General features: G+C 37.7%; 1 protein-coding gene across 1 annotated transcript in view; it reads left to right on the forward strand.

The window, feature by feature from the left end:
• Tmtc2 (transmembrane O-mannosyltransferase targeting cadherins 2) overlaps positions 1-24147 on the forward strand; it is a 381444-nt gene that overhangs the window by 206832 nt on the left and 150465 nt on the right. The window contains exon 4 of the mRNA XM_075954329.1: positions 5294-5408. Within this exon, the coding sequence (XP_075810444.1) occupies positions 5294-5408 (115 nt within the window). The remainder of the gene's footprint in view (positions 1-5293; positions 5409-24147) is intronic.

Here is a 24147-nt window from a genome sequence, read left to right on the forward strand (position 1 = left end):
CCATCCCCCACCTACTCCTCCCAACATGTTAAGCTCTCCCATGGTGAGTCAACAAAGTCTGGCACATTAAGTTGGGGTTGCGGCAGGACCAAGCCCCACTCCCTGCATTAAGACTGAGCATGGCATCTCACCATAGGGATGGGCTCCAAAAAGCTAGCTCATGCACTGGGGATAGTTCCTGGTCCTACTGACAGGGGCCCCTTAGATAGTCCAAGCTTCACCACTGTCTTTTATATATGGGGGGTCTTGTTTGGTCCTATGGAGGCTCCATAGCTGTCGGTCTAGAACTCATGTGTTTCCACGAGCTTGCTCATCTTTTCCCTCCTTCTCTTCATTTGAATTCCTGGGACTCAGCCTGGTGCTTGGTTGTAGATCTCAGCATTGATTCCATCAGTTACTGGATGAAGGCTCTGTGATGATAGTTGGGGTATTCACCATCTGATTACAAGGGAAGGCCAGTTCAGATTCCCTCTCTACTATTGCTGGGAGTCTTAGCAGTGGTCATCCTTGAGAATCCTTGGGAATTTCCCTAGCACCAGGTTTCTCCCTAACCCCCCAGTGGCTCTCTCCATCAAGAACTCTCTCTCATTGCTCTCCCACTCCAACCCCCTCCCCGCTTGACCGTCCTGTTCTCTCACGTTCTCATCCCCCATCCTTTGCAAATGTAACTTTGGAAACTTTTGGCATTTACTTTTATATTTGGCAAATATGATAGTACAATAGAGTTTCAATTTTTTTCAAATATTATCATTAAGATAAATTTTAAGAGTTACTTGGTAAATGCCATTACAATATTGATTAGAGTTACATAGAATTCTTAATCTATATAGAATTGTCAGTTTTATTAATAAATATGACTTGTTTAATATGGTACAATTTTTCAACTATTTAAAAAAACAGAATAAGCTACATTGATTCATTCTCTACCTTTCTAACAGTGAGGTGAAATCGTAAGCATTTGAAAATTAATTTTTAAATATTCATCTTAAGCATTTTTCTTTAAACTGTAATACACTTTTGTATACTTCAGCTGAAATTTAAATGGTTGTTCAATTTAAGTATGATTTTTCTTTTTATTTATCATTGAAACCTAAAAAATGAACATTTATCACGAAAATTATCACTACCTAGTTGACTATTGTTTTTTTTTTTTTTTTTTTTAGGTCATGTTCTCTGGGCAGCTTTATATTTTCATAAATGAACATTTTAATCTTTTTTTTTTTTACTATCATCTGTTGGTAATACCCATGACAAAAATGTCAATCACATTTCTCTTTAAATGGATGGGAATGATGACAGCAATTTTCACACCAAAAATGTCTGCGATAATTTTATGCTTTCTTTTGGTACCTCTTTACACCTTTACACATCTGTTTTGACCTACATTGCAGAGCAGTGATCTAAGGGAGACAGGAATTTGAGAAGGGATTACACTTGTCATTGAAGGAGATGACAGCCCCTGTGTAGTTAGGTCAGCCAGAGACAACTGGAGTAAAGGAAGCTGGTCCTGTTAGTTCTTGCAGTTTATAGAACATGATGTGGTCCTGAGCCTGGATGTCTCAGGCTCTGTGCTGTGAGAAGATGCTTTGCTTCAGATGGCTGGACTGGAAGGGGCTCTAAGGAAGGATGTTTGCACCTGAGATTGGATGAGGGGATCATTTTAGTTTTTCATTTAGCAAGAAAGGGAGTTGTTTGGTATTTTGTGGACTGTACAGTGGTCTCTGGCCCTTTTTATTTGGACATTCTCTGAAGTGGTCTTGCTTTGTTTGATTCATCCCAGTCTCTGAGAATCTGTCTGAGGCTGGGAGTATGTGAGGCTATGTCAAGTAGGACCCACTGGGCTGCTCCTGAAGGTCCAAGGAGTTCTGGGTACCCTGTGTTTTTTCTTAACTTCCTTGCATCCCTTCTCTCTTTAGCACATAACATGGTTAAAATATTTCTAAACTATGTGACTCATTGGGTAGATTTATTTTTCCAGATACTGTAGGGTTTGGCTTTGTCATGTAGATTGTGAGATTTCCACTTAGCCAAAGCAGGCACTCTCTGCACAGCCCAGCATTGCCTCAGCTAACTTTGTGTTCATCTTTAACTTCCAGACTGCTTCCTTCCTTTGAATAACCCACCCTCTCTTCTGTTCTCATCTTCCTGGGAACCATCTTCCTTTTGTCATTGGACTTCTGCAGTGACTTTCTGAGTTGTCTTTTTCTTAGTTTTTCCCTTTTGTTTGAGATGGGGGTCTCTTAAGGGGGTCTTGAACCCCCTTTGTAGCTGATGACAACCTTGAACTTCTGCTTCGCCTGCCCCCATCTCTTCCCTGCTAGGGCTACAGGGATATACTACTATGCCTGATTTATGTAGTGCTAGGGATCTAACCTGGTGCTTCCTGCATCCTGGGCAAGGATGCTCGCAAAAGACTCACATCTGTAGTCCCCTCTCTTGCTCCTGTTCTGCTTCAGGGAACGCCTGCCCTGCAGACATGGATAGTGCTCTTCTCAAAATCTAAACTGTCACCCAACTCCTTCCCTGAAATCCTACCCTGACAATTTGAATAAAACGTACTCCAGAGTGCTTGCCATGGTTTGATGAACCAATGTGTCGAATCCTGTTCATCTCTTGACTTCATCTTGTCTTCTCTGTATCCATCCACCTGACTGGACAATATGTAGCTGGAGACTATCAAGTTTATTTGTTGCTCTGTTTTTCATATTGGAATCTCCAACCTTTCCAGGAAGGGACTCCTAATACTTTAGTTCTTAGCATGCTCTCATTTCCCTACCTTTACTTTAGACTGCTATGCATTGTTTATTCTTTTATTATTTGTGGTGCTTATCGCTGTGTTAAATATAATGCATTATATTTATTTGCTTGTATTTCTACATTTATGTGTGCTCGTGATTTCTGTAGGGTCATAGAAATGCCGCCAATGCATGCACAATTGTCAGAGGACAACATACAAGAATGCATTCTCCTTTCCTACTGCATAGGTTCTGGGGATCAAACTCATATCAGACTTGGGAGCAAGCGCCTTTATCCACTGAGCCATCTTGCTGACCCTGCAATGGAACTTTTAAACCCTACTTTCCTTACACATTCTACTGCTGTGGTGTGACATTGCTCCCATTGCTATGACAAACATTGGCATAATTCTAGAGGATAAATGGTCGCCTTCTAGTATTAGAGGTTTTAGCCCATGGTGAACTGCTTCCATTGCTGCAAGCCTGAAGCAGGACATAAAATCCTAAGTGGAGCATGTGACAGAACTAAGGAGCCCACTTTATGTTGGACAGGAAGCTAAGAGACCGTGGAAGGGACCAGAGTCTCACTATTCAATGAATCTTAACAACTTGTGTTTTCAACAAGTTGCCTCCTCCCACACTCTGACCTTCTTCCCACAATCTAATCTCATTTTAAGTCTTTGGTTAGGACACAGCCCTCATCTCATTACCTCTGGATACTTTTACAGACATACTCAGAAGTGCTCTTTAGTAACATCTGGGTGTTCCTCAGTGCAATCAGTCTGACCATCTAGAGGAACTGTTACCTTGAAGAATTGTTTTCCATGCTTTGGGCCCGGTTCTCTTAATGCTGTTGAGAATTAACAAGTATCTGGTTACATTTGTGATTGAGTAAGTGAGCATACAACAAAATTTGTAGACATTTATTCTGGATTTATTGCTAATTATGCCTGCTGTTGACCAGAGGGACACTTGTTCGCTATTGTTTAATTAAGACATAAGCACTTAATGAGAATTCCATTTATTTCTATGGAAGTATATCTTAAAATATTTATATTTAGTAAGTCCTGGCTGCTATTTTTCTCTAGCATATTCATTTGGGGATGTGGGCTAATTGCTTTTTCATTGTATACATTAATATTTGCATGTGTTTTCAAGAGTAAATTCAGTGTAATCTATTTTAATAATCTGTTATTATACAGAACTTTGAGAGGGATGAAGTAGCTTGAAAACAAGACTGAGTATTAGAAATTTCTGCAGGGCCAGACTATATTAATTTGAGATGAAGGGCACTAGGTAAGAAAAAACTAGTGTTTTTGTCTATTAAATTTGAATATGACTTACTGTTTTTCTTCGTTCCTGTTTTCAAATTATTAGTTAACCGGATAATATTTCTAATGTTTTTAATTGAACACTAACATTTTCTCTGAATGCACGATGCCCTGGAGGAGTTCATTGGGCGTGAATCTTACTTTGCCGCTAAAGGTGAACCTAGTAAGTGAATGTTAATTAGAGGATAGGGCAGGCTCAGGTTAATCAGCTTTGGATAGGAATTTCTGCTTCACAATTAACCCGGCACATCCTTTAGTGCTTCCGCGTCCGCAGGCAGACTCAGTGTCCGTTTCACATGTAGGGATGTGGCAAGCGTTTATGAGACGACATATGTCAAACATGAAACATGTGCTACTATTTGTTGGGAGATAATTATGAGCTCAGTGTCTTCTTTTGGCCGTGGAAGCATTTGCAATGTGATATAACAGTTTTCTCTCTAGATAATGAAAGGGCACGGGACACATTATATTTAGCAACCAAGGTTAACTGGGGGGGGGGTGCAAAGTTAGAGAAATGCAGGGAAATTGGACAGGGAAAGATTCTCCATATTTTTAATGCATGAAAATTGATACTTTAGACACCTTTGATTCTTCTGGCCTTGTCAGTAATAACTCAAATAGATATATCTAAGTTGTATAAGCCTTCTTGTCTCTATCTTCTTGCTTATCAAAGCATCTACTTTTAGAGTTAATACTCTATATTTATAACATATCTTGTGTACTTAACTATGGTCAGAAGCATAATATTCTTCTCATTTCTTCTGTTCTCTGGTTTCCCTTTCTTGGGCATCTCACCTTCGAGTGTTCTATGACATTTATCAGTTCTTTCATAGCTGAATGAAATCTTGGTTTATTTTAGGGTGAGTTCTTACTACTTCCAGTTCAATATGTATACAATAATTGCAGACCACAAAGACCCACCACGGAAACTTGAAAGAACATGGAGTCTTTGTAGGTGATCTTAAGATAACATTGTTCTTGGCATTGTGATGAACGGTATGCGTGCATCAGCCTTGAGTTATAATGATAGCTTTAATTATTTTAGACTTTGAACATATTTAATCTCCTGCCTTGATGAAATGTTAAAGTATAAAGGAAATAAGTTTTCCATGTAAAATGTTTTATGAAGGATTTTTCACCCCCTGTGGTACTTTCTGACGGACGGATATTATGTCACATATCATGGGATTGACACTCAGCCTAAATACTTCTTTTTCTCTTTGCCAGCATGGGGTAACCTTGGAAATGTTCTGAAGAGTCAGAGTAAAATTTCTGAAGCTGAAAGCGCCTACAGAAATGCTTTATACTACCGCAGCAACATGGCCGACATGCTGTATAATTTGTGAGTATGGCTGGCTTTCTCTGATTCGGTTCCTCCTGGAAACCTGCTGTGAGAGGGACTAGTGAGTTAACTGATGGGGATGGAGATGTTGATCTCTGTTTTTTCTAACATGACTTTTTCCCCCATTATGCATCTGAGATCAGTAGGCGAATGGCATTTATGATTTCCCTGTTTGAGGTCACGTCATCTGTATTCATGTATAGTAATATATAGTTAAATCTTTTTGAAATACTATGCCGTATAACAAAAAGTCGGTATCGATGTTTTCCACTTAAAAATATATGTTCTACTGAAACTGAGATGAATAAATACAGAATTTCAAAAATAAGTCTTTAGTGTGACATGACACATTGAATATTAAAGGATACATTTTTTCCTTCATTGAATCTTTGATTATGTCAAAGTATATATACAACATATGTTCAACCAGGGAAATAGCAGTAACATTCTAGATGCTAGCTAGAGTTTCTTCTTTATCATCTTGTCCACGTTTTCAAATGAGTATAGGAACGTTTGTGCAATTTGAAATATTTGTCAGTATTAACTTTGAATAAAACCTCAAGGACTAAATCAACTTTTCCCTTTGAATGGAAGGTTTGAGTTGGCAAATGAAAACTAAACCTGAATCCTTTCCTTTGTCGTTTACATCTGGGACATTTTTATATGTCATGGAAATCTAGCTTAAAGACAAAGGTGTCTAGTTTATTGACTCCTGTAGCTGATATCCCTGATTTTCTCAGTCCTGCTAGGAAAGACTATCAGTCTCATGGCTTGCCCTTCTCCCAGGTCTCATCTGTCTTTTTGTCTGCATTCACCCTGGAAAGTTTTCTCTAACTGATTCATGAGGCCATATGCTTTCGTGGATGAATTCTAGGCAGAGTGGGCAGGACTGTGCGGCACCCGTGGGAGCCTTTTCAGAGTTGCTATGGATTCATAGCAGGCCAGTTCCTTATCAGAAAGCTACCACTCTCAGTCAAAATATGTCACCTACTTTTTGTGCTTTTTGAGTCTTGTGTAATAAGGTATCAAAACTCGGAAGCTTGAATTTTTGTATGCATCTATGTTTGTGTTATCTAAATCTTTTTAATGGTTTAGTCTAAAAGTAGTGATTTGACATGTTATTAAAGATAAAAAATAAATAGAAAAGGAGGTAAGCATTTAAAGTAAACCATAGAAGCTCTGTAGAATGTTGTATTCTGGTGTTCACAATGACTCACCCTCCTAGACTTTAACAATGGAATACAAATCTGTTGCCCCCTGATACGTGGGTGTTAACAGGAGGGTTTTGTGTGGACTTGCATCAGGTGTGATTTTTTTCCCTTATTACCTAGAATTTCTTCTAATACAGTAAAGCCTTTGTACAATCCTGCCTCTCTTGCTCATGGTTCATGCATCCCTGGGTGCATCTTCATCTTCTTCCTTGACATAATTGGAATGCATATCTTTTTAAATGACTTATTGAATGAATATATTTAGATCCTCTTATAGCATATCATGACTTCTTCATTTAAATTATTTTGTGACTTTATTACTGTTGTGATAATTTTATTTCATGAAAAAACCTTATGAGTTTTAACATTTGTGTACATATTGTCTCTATGTATGTATACATTCATATAGATTGATGGATATAGATATACTTTTCAAAGGACAATTTGTCTTACAATATGGGATAGAGTGTTTTTCTTGTATATATAGGGGATTAAGTAATCTGGCCAATTACTACTTCTGCATTGAGCTTATTTTCTCTGTTAGCCACATCTATAGTCTTTGGTTAATTATTATCATTCTATAATCTGCTATGCGCTACGCAAGCACTCCTCCATGATATTGCATCTTCAGTCACCAAGGCGACTGGTTAGTAATTCACATTCTCATTGGCGGTACCTGTTGTGCAGGAGTTTAAAGTCAATATGTTTTATTCCAGCTTATGCTCTACTGATAACATAAAAACAATCCAGTTGGCAATCCTACCCATCTCAGTTAGAGTTTCTATTGCTGTAATGAAACACCATGCACAAAAGGCAAGTTGGTTTACATTTCCACATCATAGTCTATAACTGAAGGAAGCCAGCACAGAAACTCAATGCAGTTCAGGGATCTGGAGGCAGGAGCTGATCCTGAGGTCATAGAGGAGTTCTGCTTACTGACTTGCCTCTCATGGCTTGTCCATCCTACTTTGGTATAGAACCATGACTACCAGTCCAAGGATGATTGTGTCTACAATGGGCTAGGCTCTGCCCATCAATCATTAATTCAGAAAATGCATAAGCTTGGCTACAGCTCAGTCTTATGGAGGTTCCACAGTTGGGATACCCTCTTCTAGTTGTCTCTAACCTTTGTCAAGTAATCATAAAACTAGCTAGCATACCACCTTATGTGACTTTAATGTATTCATCTTATAATGACTTGCGGGCGCCTGTTTAACAGAGCAAGTACATGAGTGGACCTCCCAAAGCTTTACTGAAGTGTCCTTCTTGAAGAACTGATTATCCTTGATTTCCCTCCTAATTCAAATAGCTGAAATAATTGATACATGCACAAAGTTGCAATATATTTTGAAAGTGACATGTAACTATCAGAATAAATGAAGAAGCATAGATTTCACTAAAACATGTTAGCTCTGTCCAGGAAATAATGGAATATATAACTTACATTGTTGACTGGATTTCAATAATTATTGTTTTTCAAAATGGTTAGTTTGTTCTGTGAGTTAAATCAAGTGTAAGTAAGTGCACAGAAATAATTTCATAACCTATGATATAAATAAACAGGGTAAATGATTTTAGTAGCAAATAATAGGAAACTTTTTCTATTTCTTTTTATTAGTAAAAAGCCATTTTTCCTGTGACTCGTCTAGAAACAAACTATCAAAAGGAAAATTAATAGCTTTTCTTTTGGGTTTGCATAATCTTATTTCTATTGCATCATTTTTTCTCATGTCCGGGATTACTTCTTATTCTAAATCAGCTCTTAATAGGAAAATGAAACAAAACCAACAACAAAACCCAGAAAACAAAACATGATTTTCTCAGTCTTTTTAGAAAAGCTCACCTAAAGGTACGCACTCATTCTTGGCACTAGGAGCACACTAGGAGAACTGCTTTTCCGGTCATGGTGCAGGAGTATTCTAAGAAATGTTTAGTTATTCAGCCAGGCGGTGTGATGCTCAGTGCTACCAACTTGACCACTGTGCATGACATCCCAGGTTCCAGCCCCACAGAACAAGGGTTTGTGTCAAACAATTGAAGCTGATGGACATTTATAAATTGAAAAGAAACACCTGTGCTTCTTCATTAACTTTAGAGGCTTTTGGGAATCCTAGGTGCCCACCCTAAAGTATCAGAAATGTTTCATGGTACTTGAAATTTTTATTTAGTACTATACTATGCAGGCATTCATAACTACATTAACAGTTAGATAGCAATTGCTGAGGTGATATCCTAGGCCAGATAAAATATGATTCGAGGTGATCAGAATTAATATTGTCTTCAAGTCCCGTATTCTTATACTTATACTTAAAAACACTAACCAATGATTTTAAATAGTACACCTGAATCTTGATTTGTGTTATAATAGAGCAGGAAAGGGTGATTTGTAAAATATTAAGTAATAAAGGCTTGCATAATATGAAGTTATGTCTGAAGTTGAGTGAACATCACCTTAAGAGATTGCAAAAGCTTTAGAAAAAACTTTCGGGGAGGTGACTGAGTAATGTTATCAAATCACATCAGAGAGCTACACACAAGATTATGTTCTGCTTATGAAATGATGTTTTCAGTACAGTAGGTGTACAACTTTCTTTAGTTCTTTTATATGGCATCCCAGGCGGCCTCTGAATGGATGAGACTTACAGGCAGCTAAGTTCGCACACGTAATGAACTGCCCTTTGAACATCCACTCCTATATATCTGTACCGTTGCTCCATTTTCATGTTTAATTGACAGGTATAAAAGTGACAATGGCTCCCACAAAAACCCTTCAATATGCATATTTCAAGTTCCAAAAAGAAATAATTCAAATAACCTTTACAGATAGAAATAAAATATTTGTAATTAAATCTATTAGTATATGGCTTTTATCACAGTTACTGACTTCCTTGACCTTTTGTCAAAACAGTGTGATTGAGTTGGTCGTGGGATTGCGTATTTGTCCCAAGATTTGTTTTTTAAAAAATGCTTCAGAAAGCATTTGCGTATCTGTTCATGATTGCATCTGATATGATGTCTGTCCATGATTATAGACAACAGCAACAGAGTGTGAAGTTTAAGGCAGCTGCATCTTATTCTTAACAGACACCAATAGCACGTAGCAGAGCATATAGTCAACTGTTTATTCATACTTGCAAGTCACTAAAGTTGCGTGTTTCACACACAAAATTATTTTAAGCTAGTTTTAGCGGATCAGTGTTTGCATGTTTGCTTTTCATTTGGAGTGTAGCATATTTTCAGAGACACAGCCCTTGGGCTATCATTCAGTGATTCACAACATCACATCTCATAAACACGTAGTTGACTTTCAACCTTTTAACTGCACAACTCACTTGTTCCTGAAATATAATTGCGTTTTTTTCTGAAAATAGTTGATCTACTTTCATTGTTGGTATAGATTTGTCTTCTTTTAAACAGGTGATTCAGTGGAACATTGAACTTTTTCATTATTCATTCAGTTTCAGAAGGCAGATAATAAATTTAAGACAGTATAATCAATTTTTGATTATTTTTCCTAATGGAGAGATCATGTTTGAAGGTAATTGAGATTTTGCCCTTGTTCTGTGTTGTTAGAATCCAAGTATCAAATCTGTGAAGCATGAAAAAGGGAAAAAAAAGAAAGCAGCTTTTAGATTCAAGGGAAGTAGAAAGAAAATATCAATGAACTAGAATTTGGAGAAGCATTAGGCACGAATATGGAAGGATCTGAAACATTGGACAGAATGGAGAAATCTCACGTGCAGCCCCGAGAAACAGAAAGGTATTATTATGAACAGATATTTGAATGCTTAAAATAACACAATAGTAAACACATATACTCTCTTGGGAAATAGTAAACTACATATTAACTATCTCAGGAAAATACAGCTGATCCGTTTTGGCCAAAAAAATTAAATAGCAATGTCAATTAAGCACTTTGAGAAAGTTCAAGAAACATTTTTTTTTTTAGAAGAAAGAACCAAATCAAGATGCTTTGCAAGTGGTTTCTTCCACATCCTCAGAGGAGACATAATTTCTCCATTAATTACCATTCTTGTTTCTAGGAAGCTAGGTTATACTAAAAGCAAAACTTGACAAAATTAAATACGCACATATGAAAGGACTATGTGCCAGCTCCTCCCTGAAATCACAATAAGCGCCAAACAAGAAAGAATAAATTAGAAACCACTACAGACAAGTCATACTTATGAATACAAATACATGCATGTCTTGGAATTAATATAGTGGATATAGCAGCATATTAAAGATTAAAACACTGCAGGCAGGTAGGATTTAATCTGGGATTAATGGCAAGATGTTTAATATTGCAATTCAATTACTACAGTCTTAATTTAAAAAGTCAGCAGAAAAAATGTGATCTCTTGATATGTAAGAAGAGCATTTGATCAGCTGCTACCTCAGAAAGTAAGGCTTCTAAGCAAATTAAGAACAGATTAATACTGTAACATAAATAAAGCATGCCTGTCAATTCTTTATTTAATGAAAATCACGGTACTCTTGCCTCTAACATTCAGCTTCTTGGTGTTGTGGCAGTGGCTTCATTATTGTAACCTTCCAGAGGACTTCTACCTATATTTGCTGTTTATTTAGATAAAACATGGCATCTTTAGGAAAGTAGGAACAATTCTGTGACTAGTAATAGGTATTCATAACCACATTCTCTGAAACATGCATTTTGATCATCACTAGATAATTCTGTCTTATATACAACCTTCTTGCTAAGTGTGATCATGTACTCCTGTAATTCTAGCTCTCAGGAGGTGGAAACAGGAGGACTAGAAGTTTAGTATCCTCTTCTACAACACAGCAAGTTTGACATGAGTCTGCTACATGAGACCCTGTTTAGAAAACATAACCAAACTAATGAAAAGAGCCTCTTGAATCAGATGTCTACTGAGGAGCTATATTCATTTCCTTGTATATGTATATTAGTGTTGATTCAGATACTCTTTTGTTACTTATGACTATCATGAGCAAAGTACTTAAACTGGATGAACTAAAAACATAGAGGTGTATTGTCTCATAAATTCATATTCAGCTACAGCGAGGAGCTAGAGTAGACAGGTTTCTTGCCCCTTTCTGTGGTTTGCTGGGAATCTTTGGTGCACAACTATGTTCTCACATGACCTTTCCCCTCTACAGATGCCCATCATACTCAAGCAAGAGCTTTCCTTATTGGCCAGTTACTTCTGTAATGACCTCGATTCCACATATGTCCACATATGTGGTAATACATGTTAGAACTTAGCAGAATTTTAGATTTGTGTGCAAAAGTTTTGCCACACATCTCACTATTAAAAGACTTAATTCCATTAGAGCAATGATTTTTAATCTGAATAGAAGTGGTCAACAGGCAATAGGTTGTTTTAGAAAATAAAATATTTATATGGACTTCAGTGGTATATGTTTCTCATGATGTCCAAAAACTGCCTTCAGAGGAAGTCATTTTAGTGGGAGCATCAATGAAGGAAAAGGGATGTGGCCTTCACTACTTTTTTGCTGCTGGGATAAAATACCATGACGAAGGCAACACACAGAATGAAGAGTCCATTTTGGCCTAAGGCTCCAGACAGATAAAAACCCATCATTGCATGGATTCAAGGCACCAAGTGGCAGGCATGGTGGCTAGAACTGAGAGCCGAGGAAGTGATGTGCGACCATAAACAGTTAAAGCCCTCTTTCAGTGACATATTTCCTCCAATGAGGTTCCACCTCCCACTGGTTCCACAGCCTTCCCAAACAGTGCCACAAAGTGGGTACTAAAGTCTTCAAACCACTACATTGGAGTATCAAGTTATTGTTATAGATCCAATAATAACAAGCATATCAGAAGTCTGTATATTCAGGGCTATGTTTAGAGAACCTTTGTGAGTTCAGAAAAGAAGAGATTGTAGATTCCAGTTGGTGTGACACCTTGGCCTATGTACAGAAATTAATCTTGTGCCCCAAAAAGTGACAGTTGATGGATATAAGAAGAAAAATCGTGACCAAATGTCCATAGGTCGAAACAGGATTTCCTGCCGAGTGTCATTGGAGAAGAAGAGCACAGTAATGGAGGGAGATGGCCAGTGAGTGCCTGAGCAGGAGACTGGCATCCAATGGTGGAAAATTCCTGATTACAGACAGCGATTCCCAGAATTGCTTCGTGTGTTTACATAAAGGGAAAGGGAGAGGGATTCTTTTGTTAATTCACTGTGATACAATTAGCAAAGGCTGTGGATGAGCAACTCAGCTGGCCCTTGCTATTTCCCCAGAATAAGATGGCAATTACAGAGACTTGCTTTTTTCCAGCTCCAACATATATCTTCCATTTTGTTTTACTTGATAATTTCCTCACACAGTTAATACACACATGTAATCCTGTAAAATTATTGAAATAGTCATAGACCCTATTCAGTAACACAGCAAAGAACCTATTGTGTCTTTTTCTCTTCCTCCAGCGTAGACCTAATATTTCAGTAGGCATATAAGCATGTAGTTAGATATATTGCGTAGTTTTATCACTTAGACATTTTTTTGTTCTAATTTGTACAGTTATTGTAATTCTAACTGTCCTCACAGAAAATAGATCTAATAAAAACCTATATCTTACATTGATTTGGCATAGTTTAGACATTTAAATAAGTGACTTTTGAAAGTAGGGCAGGCTGACTATGCATCACCCCAAAGTGCTCTCGAGTCCATTTTACCACTCAGTCATCCATTATTGAATTGCGGTTAAGATGTACAGTCTTCAAATATTTAGATAAGTCTATCTTGTCAAAATGACAGCTATGGATTCAGACAAGAGAATTAATACATAATGACCCAGATGTTTGTCCAATGGCAAAGAAGTCAGAGTTGATTAAGTGGAAAAGATGGCCCTAAAAAGCATTCAGGTTAATTAAAAAAATGCATTATGAAAACATTTTTATTTTAGTTTTCATGGCTTTATACATCAGATGATCATGGGTTGAAATCATAAATTGTGTATAACATGGATGCACACTTTGGAGAGTTCAGAGGTCTTCTGGTAGTTTCTGTGGGGGTCTGAGAGAGGAACATGGATGTGTCATGGATATGACGCTGCTTTAAGCATCATAGACTTATGTACAAGCAATAAATAAATCGATAAAAAATAAACTATAGATGAAGTAAGTCCTTGTGTACCTGTGTTTTCATGGGTTTTTTCCTCCTTGTACAGTCACAGGCAGTGGAGAGGGTCAACAGGTAAACAATTTGCATAGGAATTATTCGTTTATTTTGATAATGTATTTCTTACATTAGCATACTGAAAACTAAAGTTTAACTTATGATATCATCAATCTGAGGAGTCCTGGATGATAAAGTCTTAGCTTCAGGAGGACCGGCCCTGTAAAACCCTTTCCAGGAAGAACTGTGGTAACACTTTGGTTATTTTCCCCCATAAATCTGCCGTTATATTCTACCTTCTCTCCCATGTACATGTTAGCACTTCCACTCTGTTTGGCCTTTACAGTGGTCAGCGGAGTTGCAGCTCACGCCTGTGCATTTCAGAGTCATCTTTTTCTGCAGTTCGTTGCACACCTGTCCTGGGCTTCATCCTGGGTGGATTTTATGGTTTATCTGTTAAAGTGAGAGCTCTTTTCCTAATACTTAAAATTCCCAATTCTTGTAACACCTATTACAAACATCAATGGTTTTCACATGGTTTTGAGAAAGAGAGGCTGACTGTCAAGTCCTGCCTTTTACTCAATGGTATGATCCTATCTGCAGACCCACCCAGCAAATACCAAGTGTTTGCAGAATAACAGCCATTGGGTTAGGAAGTAAGAATTAGCTCACAGGCAAAGTATAATTTCTGTCTTCAAGTAGCTTGAAGTCTGGATTTAAAATTATATGTTGGTGCTAGGGAGATGGTTTCCTTGCCAAACAATTATGTCAATCAGAGTTCAGTTCAAAGAACCCTCGTAGATGCAGGGCAGATGTGGCAGCGCTTTGATAATTCTGATCATGGAAGGCTGAGGTGTGGGGTCCCCCAAGCAATTAAGCTAGGGGAACTTGCTATATTCGTGAATTCTTGATGGATGGAAACCCCGCCTTACAGAAGAGGTGGGAGAGCAACTGAAGATGATTTCTGACATCAACCTACATGCATAGATAGGTACATGGACCCACGCAGAGAACATTTGTACACACACACACACACACACACACACACAAAAGCTATATATAAAGTTCTAAGCTGGGAATGGTAGCATATGCCTGTAATTGCATGTTGGCTTTGAACTCCTGATCCTCTCTGCCACCACCTGAGTGCTGGGATTCTAAGAATGCACGAACTATACCTAGAGAAAGGTCACTTGTTGCAACATGGCAGACAATGTCTTAATTCAGCTTAGAAGGAAAAGAGGGAACGAAGATGGGAATCGTGGTAGAAAGACAAAGGAAACAGTAGTAGAAGGGAAAAATGAGTTTTGATTGAGTAATTTTAGGTGTTTTCTTACTATCTTGTAAGCATTCCGAATTCATTTTACATCTTTTATAAGGACATTTGGAGGTAGAGGGTATAGATTTTTGTGTCATAATTATATACATGTGTGAATGAATACTGACTTTCAGTGAAATATATTTGTATAGCATACAAAAGGCTAAATAAAAGGACTGTTAATGCACTGGACACCAGCCTCAGCAGAGAAGTGGGTCTCGAATCTGGGAAGTCTAGAAGGTGAAATGAATACACGAACCCAGGCTTCTGATGCAAGCTGATAGGCTATCAGCTACAGAGCAAGTTCTTCTCCTTTTCCTTCTTCTTCCTCCTCCTCCTCCTTATTCTTTTTTTTCTCCTACTTGTTCTTCTTTCTTCTTCTGCCCTGAGCTTCAAACCTCAGTCCTTTATTGTAAATTTTACACAAGGAAATTGATTCATTTTTCTTGCCACAGGTTAATTATTAGCTGAGCCAAGCACTTCACAAGAAGTATAAAGATTCTTTGAAATCCAAACATCATCATTTATTATGACATTTCCCAGTTCCCAAGCCCCATGCCAGCCACTATATTCATAATTCTTAGCTGAGTTAATCATAAAACAACTTCTGAGACTTTTACCTTGGAGGCTACCTACTTGCAGTTTACAGAAGCATAGTTCAGTGGGTTTTACTCCATTGTCGTATCCTTCCCGTTGTTGTTCCTCACAATTCCAATTTTGGTTTATAAGGCCATAGTCAGTCAACCCCAAAAGTCTTAGGTTCCTCAGAAACTTTTTTTTTATCATAGCCAAGTTCTTTTCTGTTTCAGTATAATTCTTTTGCCAAGTTTTATAGTCAGGAAAAAACAATTTCTGCATTTTTTCCAAATTTCTCCAATTCTTTCATCAGTCAGTTTCCCCCCCATAACCTGCTTTAGAGCTTCAATGTCTGCCCACTTTATCAGATCAGAAAGACTCATATTATCATACAGCAATCCATATTTTCAGAAGTCACTGGTGTGGATGGAGAAAAAGAACATGAAAAACAAGTACACTAGTAGAATTGCTACAACCAGAATCATCTGTAGCATTGCCAAATGTGTATGCAGATGCCATAGAAGTGGTCCTCGGGGCACATAGGGGTTTTCTCTTTGGCCCTCAAGCAACAGCATCATTTAGCTGCCACTGGGTTGCCTGAAGGGAGTTGCTTCTTGAATCTCAGGAACCACATGTGGAGGGGGCTATACTTGGCCATCTCTGGCATTAACGGAACCATAGATAAAATTAATATTTCAGCATCTCAATACAAGTTGTATAATTCGATGTTTCAGAATCAGAAGAAGGAAAAAATACCCACAGTGTGGAATGTCAATACCTGGGTCTTGATTCTTCTACATAAAGTGTTCAAAGAAGACCATTTTGCACCAAGAAAGCCACAAGGCATCTCCGAGAATGATTTAATCTTCTGAGCTATATGGGCACAATGACCAAAGAGCTCACATGCACACTAAAACCTCCACGGCAGTTGGAGATGTAAATTGTTTATATTTTCATTGTTAGTGAAGTCTTTGACACGCCTTTGGTGCTCCACATAGACTTTTAAACGGCGCTGCATCACACAACATACTTTCCACTCGTTTGTTTTACATCTATGACAAGTGCACATGAGAGTTTCCGTGTCTGCCCTGTCAGCCTTGCCTTCTCCAGCATGCGTAGACACTGGAGCCTTTTAATATCTATGAGCCTGGAAAGAGAAAGACAGAGGCTAGGTCCTGCCCATGCCTATCCGTGTCATGTGGATCCCATTTCAGATGCAGCTACTGCAAAATAGCACCACGTGGGCTTGGCTATCCTGTAGAGAAACAGTCTCATTCATATTCAATGTGTAGAAAAAAAGACATTAACCTAGATTCCACCGTGAAGCAAATTGAATGGAGACATTTTTTTTTTTTCTGAAACATCGTTGAAAGATCTTTAATTTTGAAGTCATTTCCCTCCACAGCTGTGGAGGTGAAACCAAGGAGGTGTATTAGAAGTGTATCAGAGTTCGTACAGCAGTTTACAGTGACACGCTGGACTACTGTGTCTTGTTCACTTTAAAGTGCCCTGGACGCTGCCTACATGGGCAACAGCTTTCCTCTTGTTCTTCCTAAAATTGTGTTCACGCGGAGGGTGCAGATGATGCACGGCAGAGTTTTAAGGAAATGCATTTCAGTTTTCTCCTAAGGAGGTTTTTGCCTAGCAAGAAAAAAGTGCCTTGCAGACTCTGCTCTTGAAGAAAAACGAACAGATGTAAATGGGTTATTTGTGTAGTCCCAATCAGTCGGCTGCAGAGTTTCAATTACTGAGGCTTAAGAATTATTTTCTAGACCCACCAGGAAATATGGTAATATTGTCTGACGCTTAATTTATTCTCTCTGTTATATAAGGTTTGGCTTACGTGATAGTAAAGTGGCTTAAAGTATAATTGAAGTTTGAGGGCATCTGGATATGTAGATGATAATGAATTTAAAACTAATGTTGTGTCATCTGCTACTTACTTCTTATGTATTTTATTTATGTAAAATAGCACATTATTTTCCGAGGCTGAATTATATTTCCTGTCGCTTCTTTCAATTACTTGCTTCTAGATTACCCTTACTGAGATAAGGCTTCCTGGCTGAGGTTGACTCTACAGCAAAACTAACTCCTTGTACCAATTCTCCCACTCATTTCCTCTTTTTAATTCTTTTTGTACATTGCACTTACTGCTATGAAATATACAAGCTCCACGATGTAACTATAAATGTGTGTATTTAAAAGGAGTACAAATTCCCAGTTAATTTTCTAGAGTGTTAAAGAATGTACTTGGCGTGCATTCTAATAGTACAATATATGCTTAACACGTGAAAGATCCCAGGTTACATCTCCAGCATATCACGTACCACACACATGCACACAGGCACACACTCAGACAAACACACACAGAACCCCAAACTATGAAAACGTGAACTCCAGATGGCATCATTTTGATATATTTGCAAACTTTCTAAACCAGTGCTTAGCACACTGTGAGTGCTTTGTAATTTTTCCTAGAGGTGTGTGTGTGTGTGTGTGTGTGTATATTCCTTTCGGTACATTTATTCTCCTCAAATATTCAAGTGTAAATGATATGCCATAGACTGTCTGTATCCTCCTTCTTTTTTCCCTGACCCTAAAAGAATAGCAGCAGTTACTCAATAATGCCCTTTTGACTTCACACCTACATCTCCTTAAACTCTCCCTGTTCCACTTTGCCCCTTTGGTCTTAGTCAATGTGTGTTTCTTGCTTTCTTGTCCTTTGAAGTAATATCCTTTAGAAGAATCCCTGAATCTTTAAAGATCAGTTTTGGTGGTGGGTACCAGCCTAGGATGGAAGATGTGGCTTAAAACTCAGATAATGCAGTTCTTATAAAAATTATCAATGGAGCTGGGCACAGCGATGTGTGCACCTGTAATCCCAGAACCTGATCTAGGAGGATTGCCATGAATTTGAATGAATGCCTTTTTCCTAAACATAGAAATAAAACTAAAACAATAAAGCGACAAATGTTGATTCAATGAGATGAGAAAACAGACCTACACCAAGAGTTACTGAGGAAACATTCCTGTGACTCTTGGATTCCTACGTGGCAGTGGGATCCTAGCAATTGACAAAACTACCCCTTTCCGAACTAATTAGACATTCACATTGGGTAGCCTCCATAAACAGTAAAGAATTACAAGCAAATCTCTGTGTAGACTTAAATTTAATCATTGGTGCATAGTGCCTTAAAATTGTGTGAGATGCTTCTGAGTTCTCAGTTACTTTAAATTCCAAAATGAGCTTAAAGGATAAGAAAAATATTTGTAGGAGTCTTGACTATATATAGGCTTACAAGAATAGCGTTTGTTTTCATGGGAAAGGGGAAAAAAGAACAAGAAAAGTTTCCTTTCATAAAAGTTGAAACCTCTGTCACCCCATATGCCTTGAGGGCAGCTTAGTGAAGTGGCTCAGATGGTGAACTGGGCATTATAGAGACTTAGGTTCAGATCTTCTACGGATGGTTCCCATGATCGGCTGTGGGAAAATTGCTTAATCTGTCCTCTTCATCTGTAAAATTGGATTATGTTAGTGTTATTTTGGAAGGATTAAGTAAAATATGCTTAGAAACTTGATATAACCCTACAGTAATAGAAGTTGAAAAGTTTGTCGGATGTTAATTTTATGCTGTTTCCAATTACTTCCTGGCTGTTTCTTTGTGACGCGATGGCACCATTCACAGGCAAGTTTTTCTATAAAAAGAAATTGATCTAGTGTTCAAGGATGATTCCCCCGACATCCCCCAAAATCCCTTTGTATTTAATTTTAAACCAAGTAAAGTTTGTCATTGGAGGATGCAGTTTACCTGCATATGAAGCAACTCACAAATATTCCTGTATTAAGAATCGTGTAGGAAGGAAGCAAGGGGGGAGAGAATCTAAAAGAGGGAGGGAGGGAGGAAGGAAGGAAGGGAGAGAGGGAAGAAAAAGAAAGAGAGAGAGAGAGAAAGAAAGAGAGAAAGAGAGAGAGAGAGAGGGGGAAGGGAGGGAGGAGGGAAAGAGAAAAAAAAGAAAAAGAGAAAGGAAAAGAGGAAGAAAGAACAAAAGAAAGGAAGAAACAAAGAGAAAGGACAAATGAAAGAGCAGGAGGGAGGGAAAAAAAGGAACAAGAAAGAAAATAAAATGAAATAGACCTTATTTTGAGTCTTTTCAGCTGAGGTAGAAAACACAAATTATTTTCTTCCCTACAGAGATATCAGCTAAAACGTTTTAAGACTCTTCTGCTCCTAATTATACGGATGGAGAGAAGTAAAATGAAATCTTCCCACCATGGACCCAGTGTCAGTTTTCTCTCTACGTTTCTATTGAGTACTGTTATCTTATCACTTTAACCACATGGATATGTCCATTCTATCCATACCTGCTGTTATTTTTGACATTTAGAGGAAAATGCAGCCTCAGTTCATTCAGAAAACAGGTGTGGAGAATATTCTGCTAATTTCAGCCTATAGTACATGTCTGTGAATTATGGATCCAACAGTAATCACAGCTATATGAGTTAAAGTCCCCGAGACACTCTAATCCTGTGCCCCTCTTCCGAAGCAAAGTATGCCCCTTTCCTGTGTTTCCTGTAATAATAAATTAAAATAGTAATTATGTAGCATCTTGTGTCAAACCTACCTGAGTAGAATGTGCTATTATGGTAGGGTATAAAGGTGCCTAGATTCATCATTCAAAGTCAACCCCAGAAATACCTTTGCAAAACAAAAAATGCTGTTTGACACTGCCCAGATTTTTACTTTGAAGGCAAAGACAACAAAAGTGAGAATATGTTTCAGCTTTTTTTCTTTTCTCCTCTAATATAAATTGATAAAGGCTTTGCATGTTATGCCTAACAATTGCTTTTGATTAGGCGTCTCCTGTTTCACATTTGACAGGTTATAAGACAACATCTTTCTCATGAAATAGAAGTCCTAGTTGTACGTTACTGAGCTGTCAATGTCTAAATTAAATTCAGTTTAGAATAAAGAGAGAGGTCTGTGTCAAAAGAAAAAGAGCAAAGAGGAAGCTAAGCTGCTTTTTCTGGGACCTACTTGGCAGTTATATGACACATTAGAGACAACACACTTTGACGAAAGTTCCAACTCTGGAGAACCATGGAATAGAATCGTATGCCCTTGTCTGTTCATTCTGTGACACTTGATTGTTTTTCCTTTCATGTCTCTTTTGCATTCTTTGCCAGGCAGTGACAGGAGAATAGAAGAACAATTGACCCCTTATCCATACGAGGAAAACTGTACCTCATCTTTTAGTTTTGCCCATAGTTCATATGCTGTACAATAACCAAGTGCAGTAACAATAGCTTAATATCCAAATACGTTTGTCAGAAACCATGTGAAATATTTTCTAATAAGAAAAGGTACATGTTTTGTGCAAAATTCTTTAGCATATATTTCCTCTTCTAGTACTTTCTACACCAAAAAGTCTTTGTTAAAATGTTATTACCTGGACCCCGCAGTCTTCACATTTGGTTAATTAAAGAAAGGCGATAAAATGGAACATTTGATTTGTAGACATGTTTGAGTCAGGAGAATCCTTGTGTTTAGACATCAGATAAAATGTCTGTTATCTAAAGGTGTTCTTTAGAAGGATGCCATTCTGCAGAAAACACAGGTGTGTCTGTAATGGTCCCCTCACCTCAGAATTTTTCATCTGAAGCTCATTGAATCTTTTTTTCATATAGAAAAATTCAGATTGTTTCTTTTCCATCTGATAGCTCCCAGGAGTTTTCTACTTTCTAGAATTTGAGAGTATTAATTAAAATTAAAAATATTACTAATGTAATTATTTCTTTGGGCAAAGATTAGTAATTCTGACCATGCTTATGTCTAAAAACATACTTTAAGTGTTTCAGTTTCATGCATCTATTTTACTCAGATATTTTTAATTCCCTGTACTACCATATGTGTTATTATGTGTGGCTTCATATAATTTTTAAAGATTTAGAGACTAATGTGTATAACATCTCATGCCTTGGTAAGAAGTTGATTAGTGAGTGATAAGAAACTGGAATTGGCAATAATTTTCTCTGTCATATAACCGGAAGTCCAGGGAAGGGTACTTGCAGCTGGCTAGTATAGCTGTGGCTCAGAGTCTTGGGCCTCTTTATTATATTCCCCGCCATCCTCAGCACGAATAATAACAAAACCTTGCTGTACATTGATTCGATCCTGCTTCTTTTCGCTTACTCAGTGTCTAGCACAATGGTTAAGGCATGGAAGGTGCATGCCTCAGTTCTTATTGCCTAGAAACTTAGGAAATAGATAACTAAAAGGCCTGAGTATCTTTATTACAATCTGTACTTAGAAGGACTTTAAGTTTCATTCCATTTATAGCCATGTAGGTTTCTGATAATTTTGCCTGCTTTCTAGTGTATCCAGGAGAATATGCAAGCATTTATGTTTTATGACTATATGCCATGCAGTTAATTATCACTTCTTCATTTAATAATAGAAGATTAAGAATTCATTTTTAAGTGACATGTTATACGCATTGCCTACAAGTGAGCATAGGTTTTGGGGGAAAAAAGAGGAAATTCATCTCTAGCTTCATGACATAGTGAAATTATATAAAAATCTCACTATTACAGGCAGCTGAATTAGCAAATTTGATTAAGAAGTATGAGTTAATACAAAGTTCAAACATGACTCTGACTTATTAATTAATTACTGTTAAGAAATTTCACACGTGTAAATTGCTTTGGGGAAAAAATAAATCAAAGCTCCAGAATTTATTTTGTATCTCGGAGGGGGGTAAACCATTAATTTTAAAAGTTCCTCTATGTGTTAAAGGAGGATCACAAGAGATAAATCTCAGAAGAATATTTCGTATGCAGATGGATATACATTTTCCCCTCACAATTGAGCTTAGTGTTGCTAAAACACTTGGGGAGCCATTGTGAGCAAACATTGTCCTCTGGCTGATGGCAGGGGCGGTGGAAGACTGTTCACAACTGCACCCTATTCTCAGCTGTACAGTTTTAATTGTCAGTTGTCTTGGCCTTTCACGTTCCCAAATGCTTCCTCCTACATAGATTATGTCATTTAATTTTCACAAAGCCTGTTATTATTGCTATTGTTAGATTTAAAAATGCCACCCTTTGTGACTCTGGCGTTTCATTGCCATGACTGTTCTGACTGGAATGTTGTTCTCGGCATTCTTGGCTTTGGCCTCTATTTCTTCTCTAGGAACTTCACCTGACCTGTTCATTTTGTGGGTTCCCAAGATGCTATGCTTTCTCATGGCCCAGTTTGCCTACTGTTGTCATCATTGACGTATCTGTTTTCATAACAAACAATTAATCCAATAATTATCTATTCATTGTTTGATACTAGGTTGACTGACACTACCTAATATATTAACATAGTGTAGGAATGCTATGGACTTTGCCATAATTTTAAAAAATGAAAAGGCAGGTAATTAGCTGTCCATACTATTTCTCCAGTGAGAACTGCAAGACTCTCAGTTAGCAGTATCCTTGTCCCCTTGATTTTTGTGTAGTTATCAGCCCAGATGCTGGGCTCCGTATTATTGGATACTTGACTTTTTGGCTGCTCATATACTTCATTTACTCCAACTTTGGGAAATCTCTTCTTTCAAGTGTTTCCAAAGGCCCTTTTTAGAATTCAAGGCAAGTGGTCACAATTGGAGATTTGAATTCTTTTCCACGTTTATTTTATAATTTATTTGGGGAGGGCATAGCACGGGTCTGAAAAATTTGAGGAAGTCAATTCTCCTCTTCAGCCTTGTGAGTCCCTGAAATAAAACCAAGTCCTTCAACTTTCTCTAAGTGTCTTTCCTCACGGAGCCATCTCTCTACACTGTGACGTAGTATTTTTTGTTTGTTGGCTTTATTTAGGATGGTTCTCACAACTTCGATTGACTTTCCTTAATCAAGTTTCTAGACTATTGTGGTTTCAAACAATGGTATCTTAAAAAAAATTAAAGTCAGTTTATAGCAGAAGAATAACATAATCAGCACTGAGCATTTCTAAGAATTCCTTCTATAGATGAAGCCACTAGGTGAAGTCATTCAGAAAAAGTCATAACTCTACTGCACTCCAGTATTTTACACAACTGTCATATAGATCAGGGCAGCCTTGACTCTTTCTGTAGGTGAGTATATCCCTCAAATCCTCATCCTCCTCATCTCTGCCTCTCGAGTATTGAGATGAAAAGCATTTGCCACCATGCCTGGCTCTGAAAAGACATTTTCTTGTTATTCCTAGGAAATTCAGCACAGCAACTCCTTACATTATATCAAGTAAGGCATTACAGACACTATATACAAATGGGAGAATTTAAACGCAAGTATTTCATCACCATGTGAAAAGGTCTTGGGCTTATGCAGCTTTAGGTATCCAAGAGGAATCCTGAACTAATCCTGCACTGACAGCCAAGGATAACTCGGCTGCATGCATTTATGGATGGCAGTGTGATGTGATGATACAAGAAAGCATTGTGGGTAATCTAGCATGTGTGTGGAATTCAGCCTTGTTACAGA

This window comes from Microtus pennsylvanicus, chromosome 20, assembly GCF_037038515.1.
Source record: "Microtus pennsylvanicus isolate mMicPen1 chromosome 20, mMicPen1.hap1, whole genome shotgun sequence".
NCBI lineage: Eukaryota > Metazoa > Chordata > Mammalia > Rodentia > Cricetidae > Microtus > Microtus pennsylvanicus.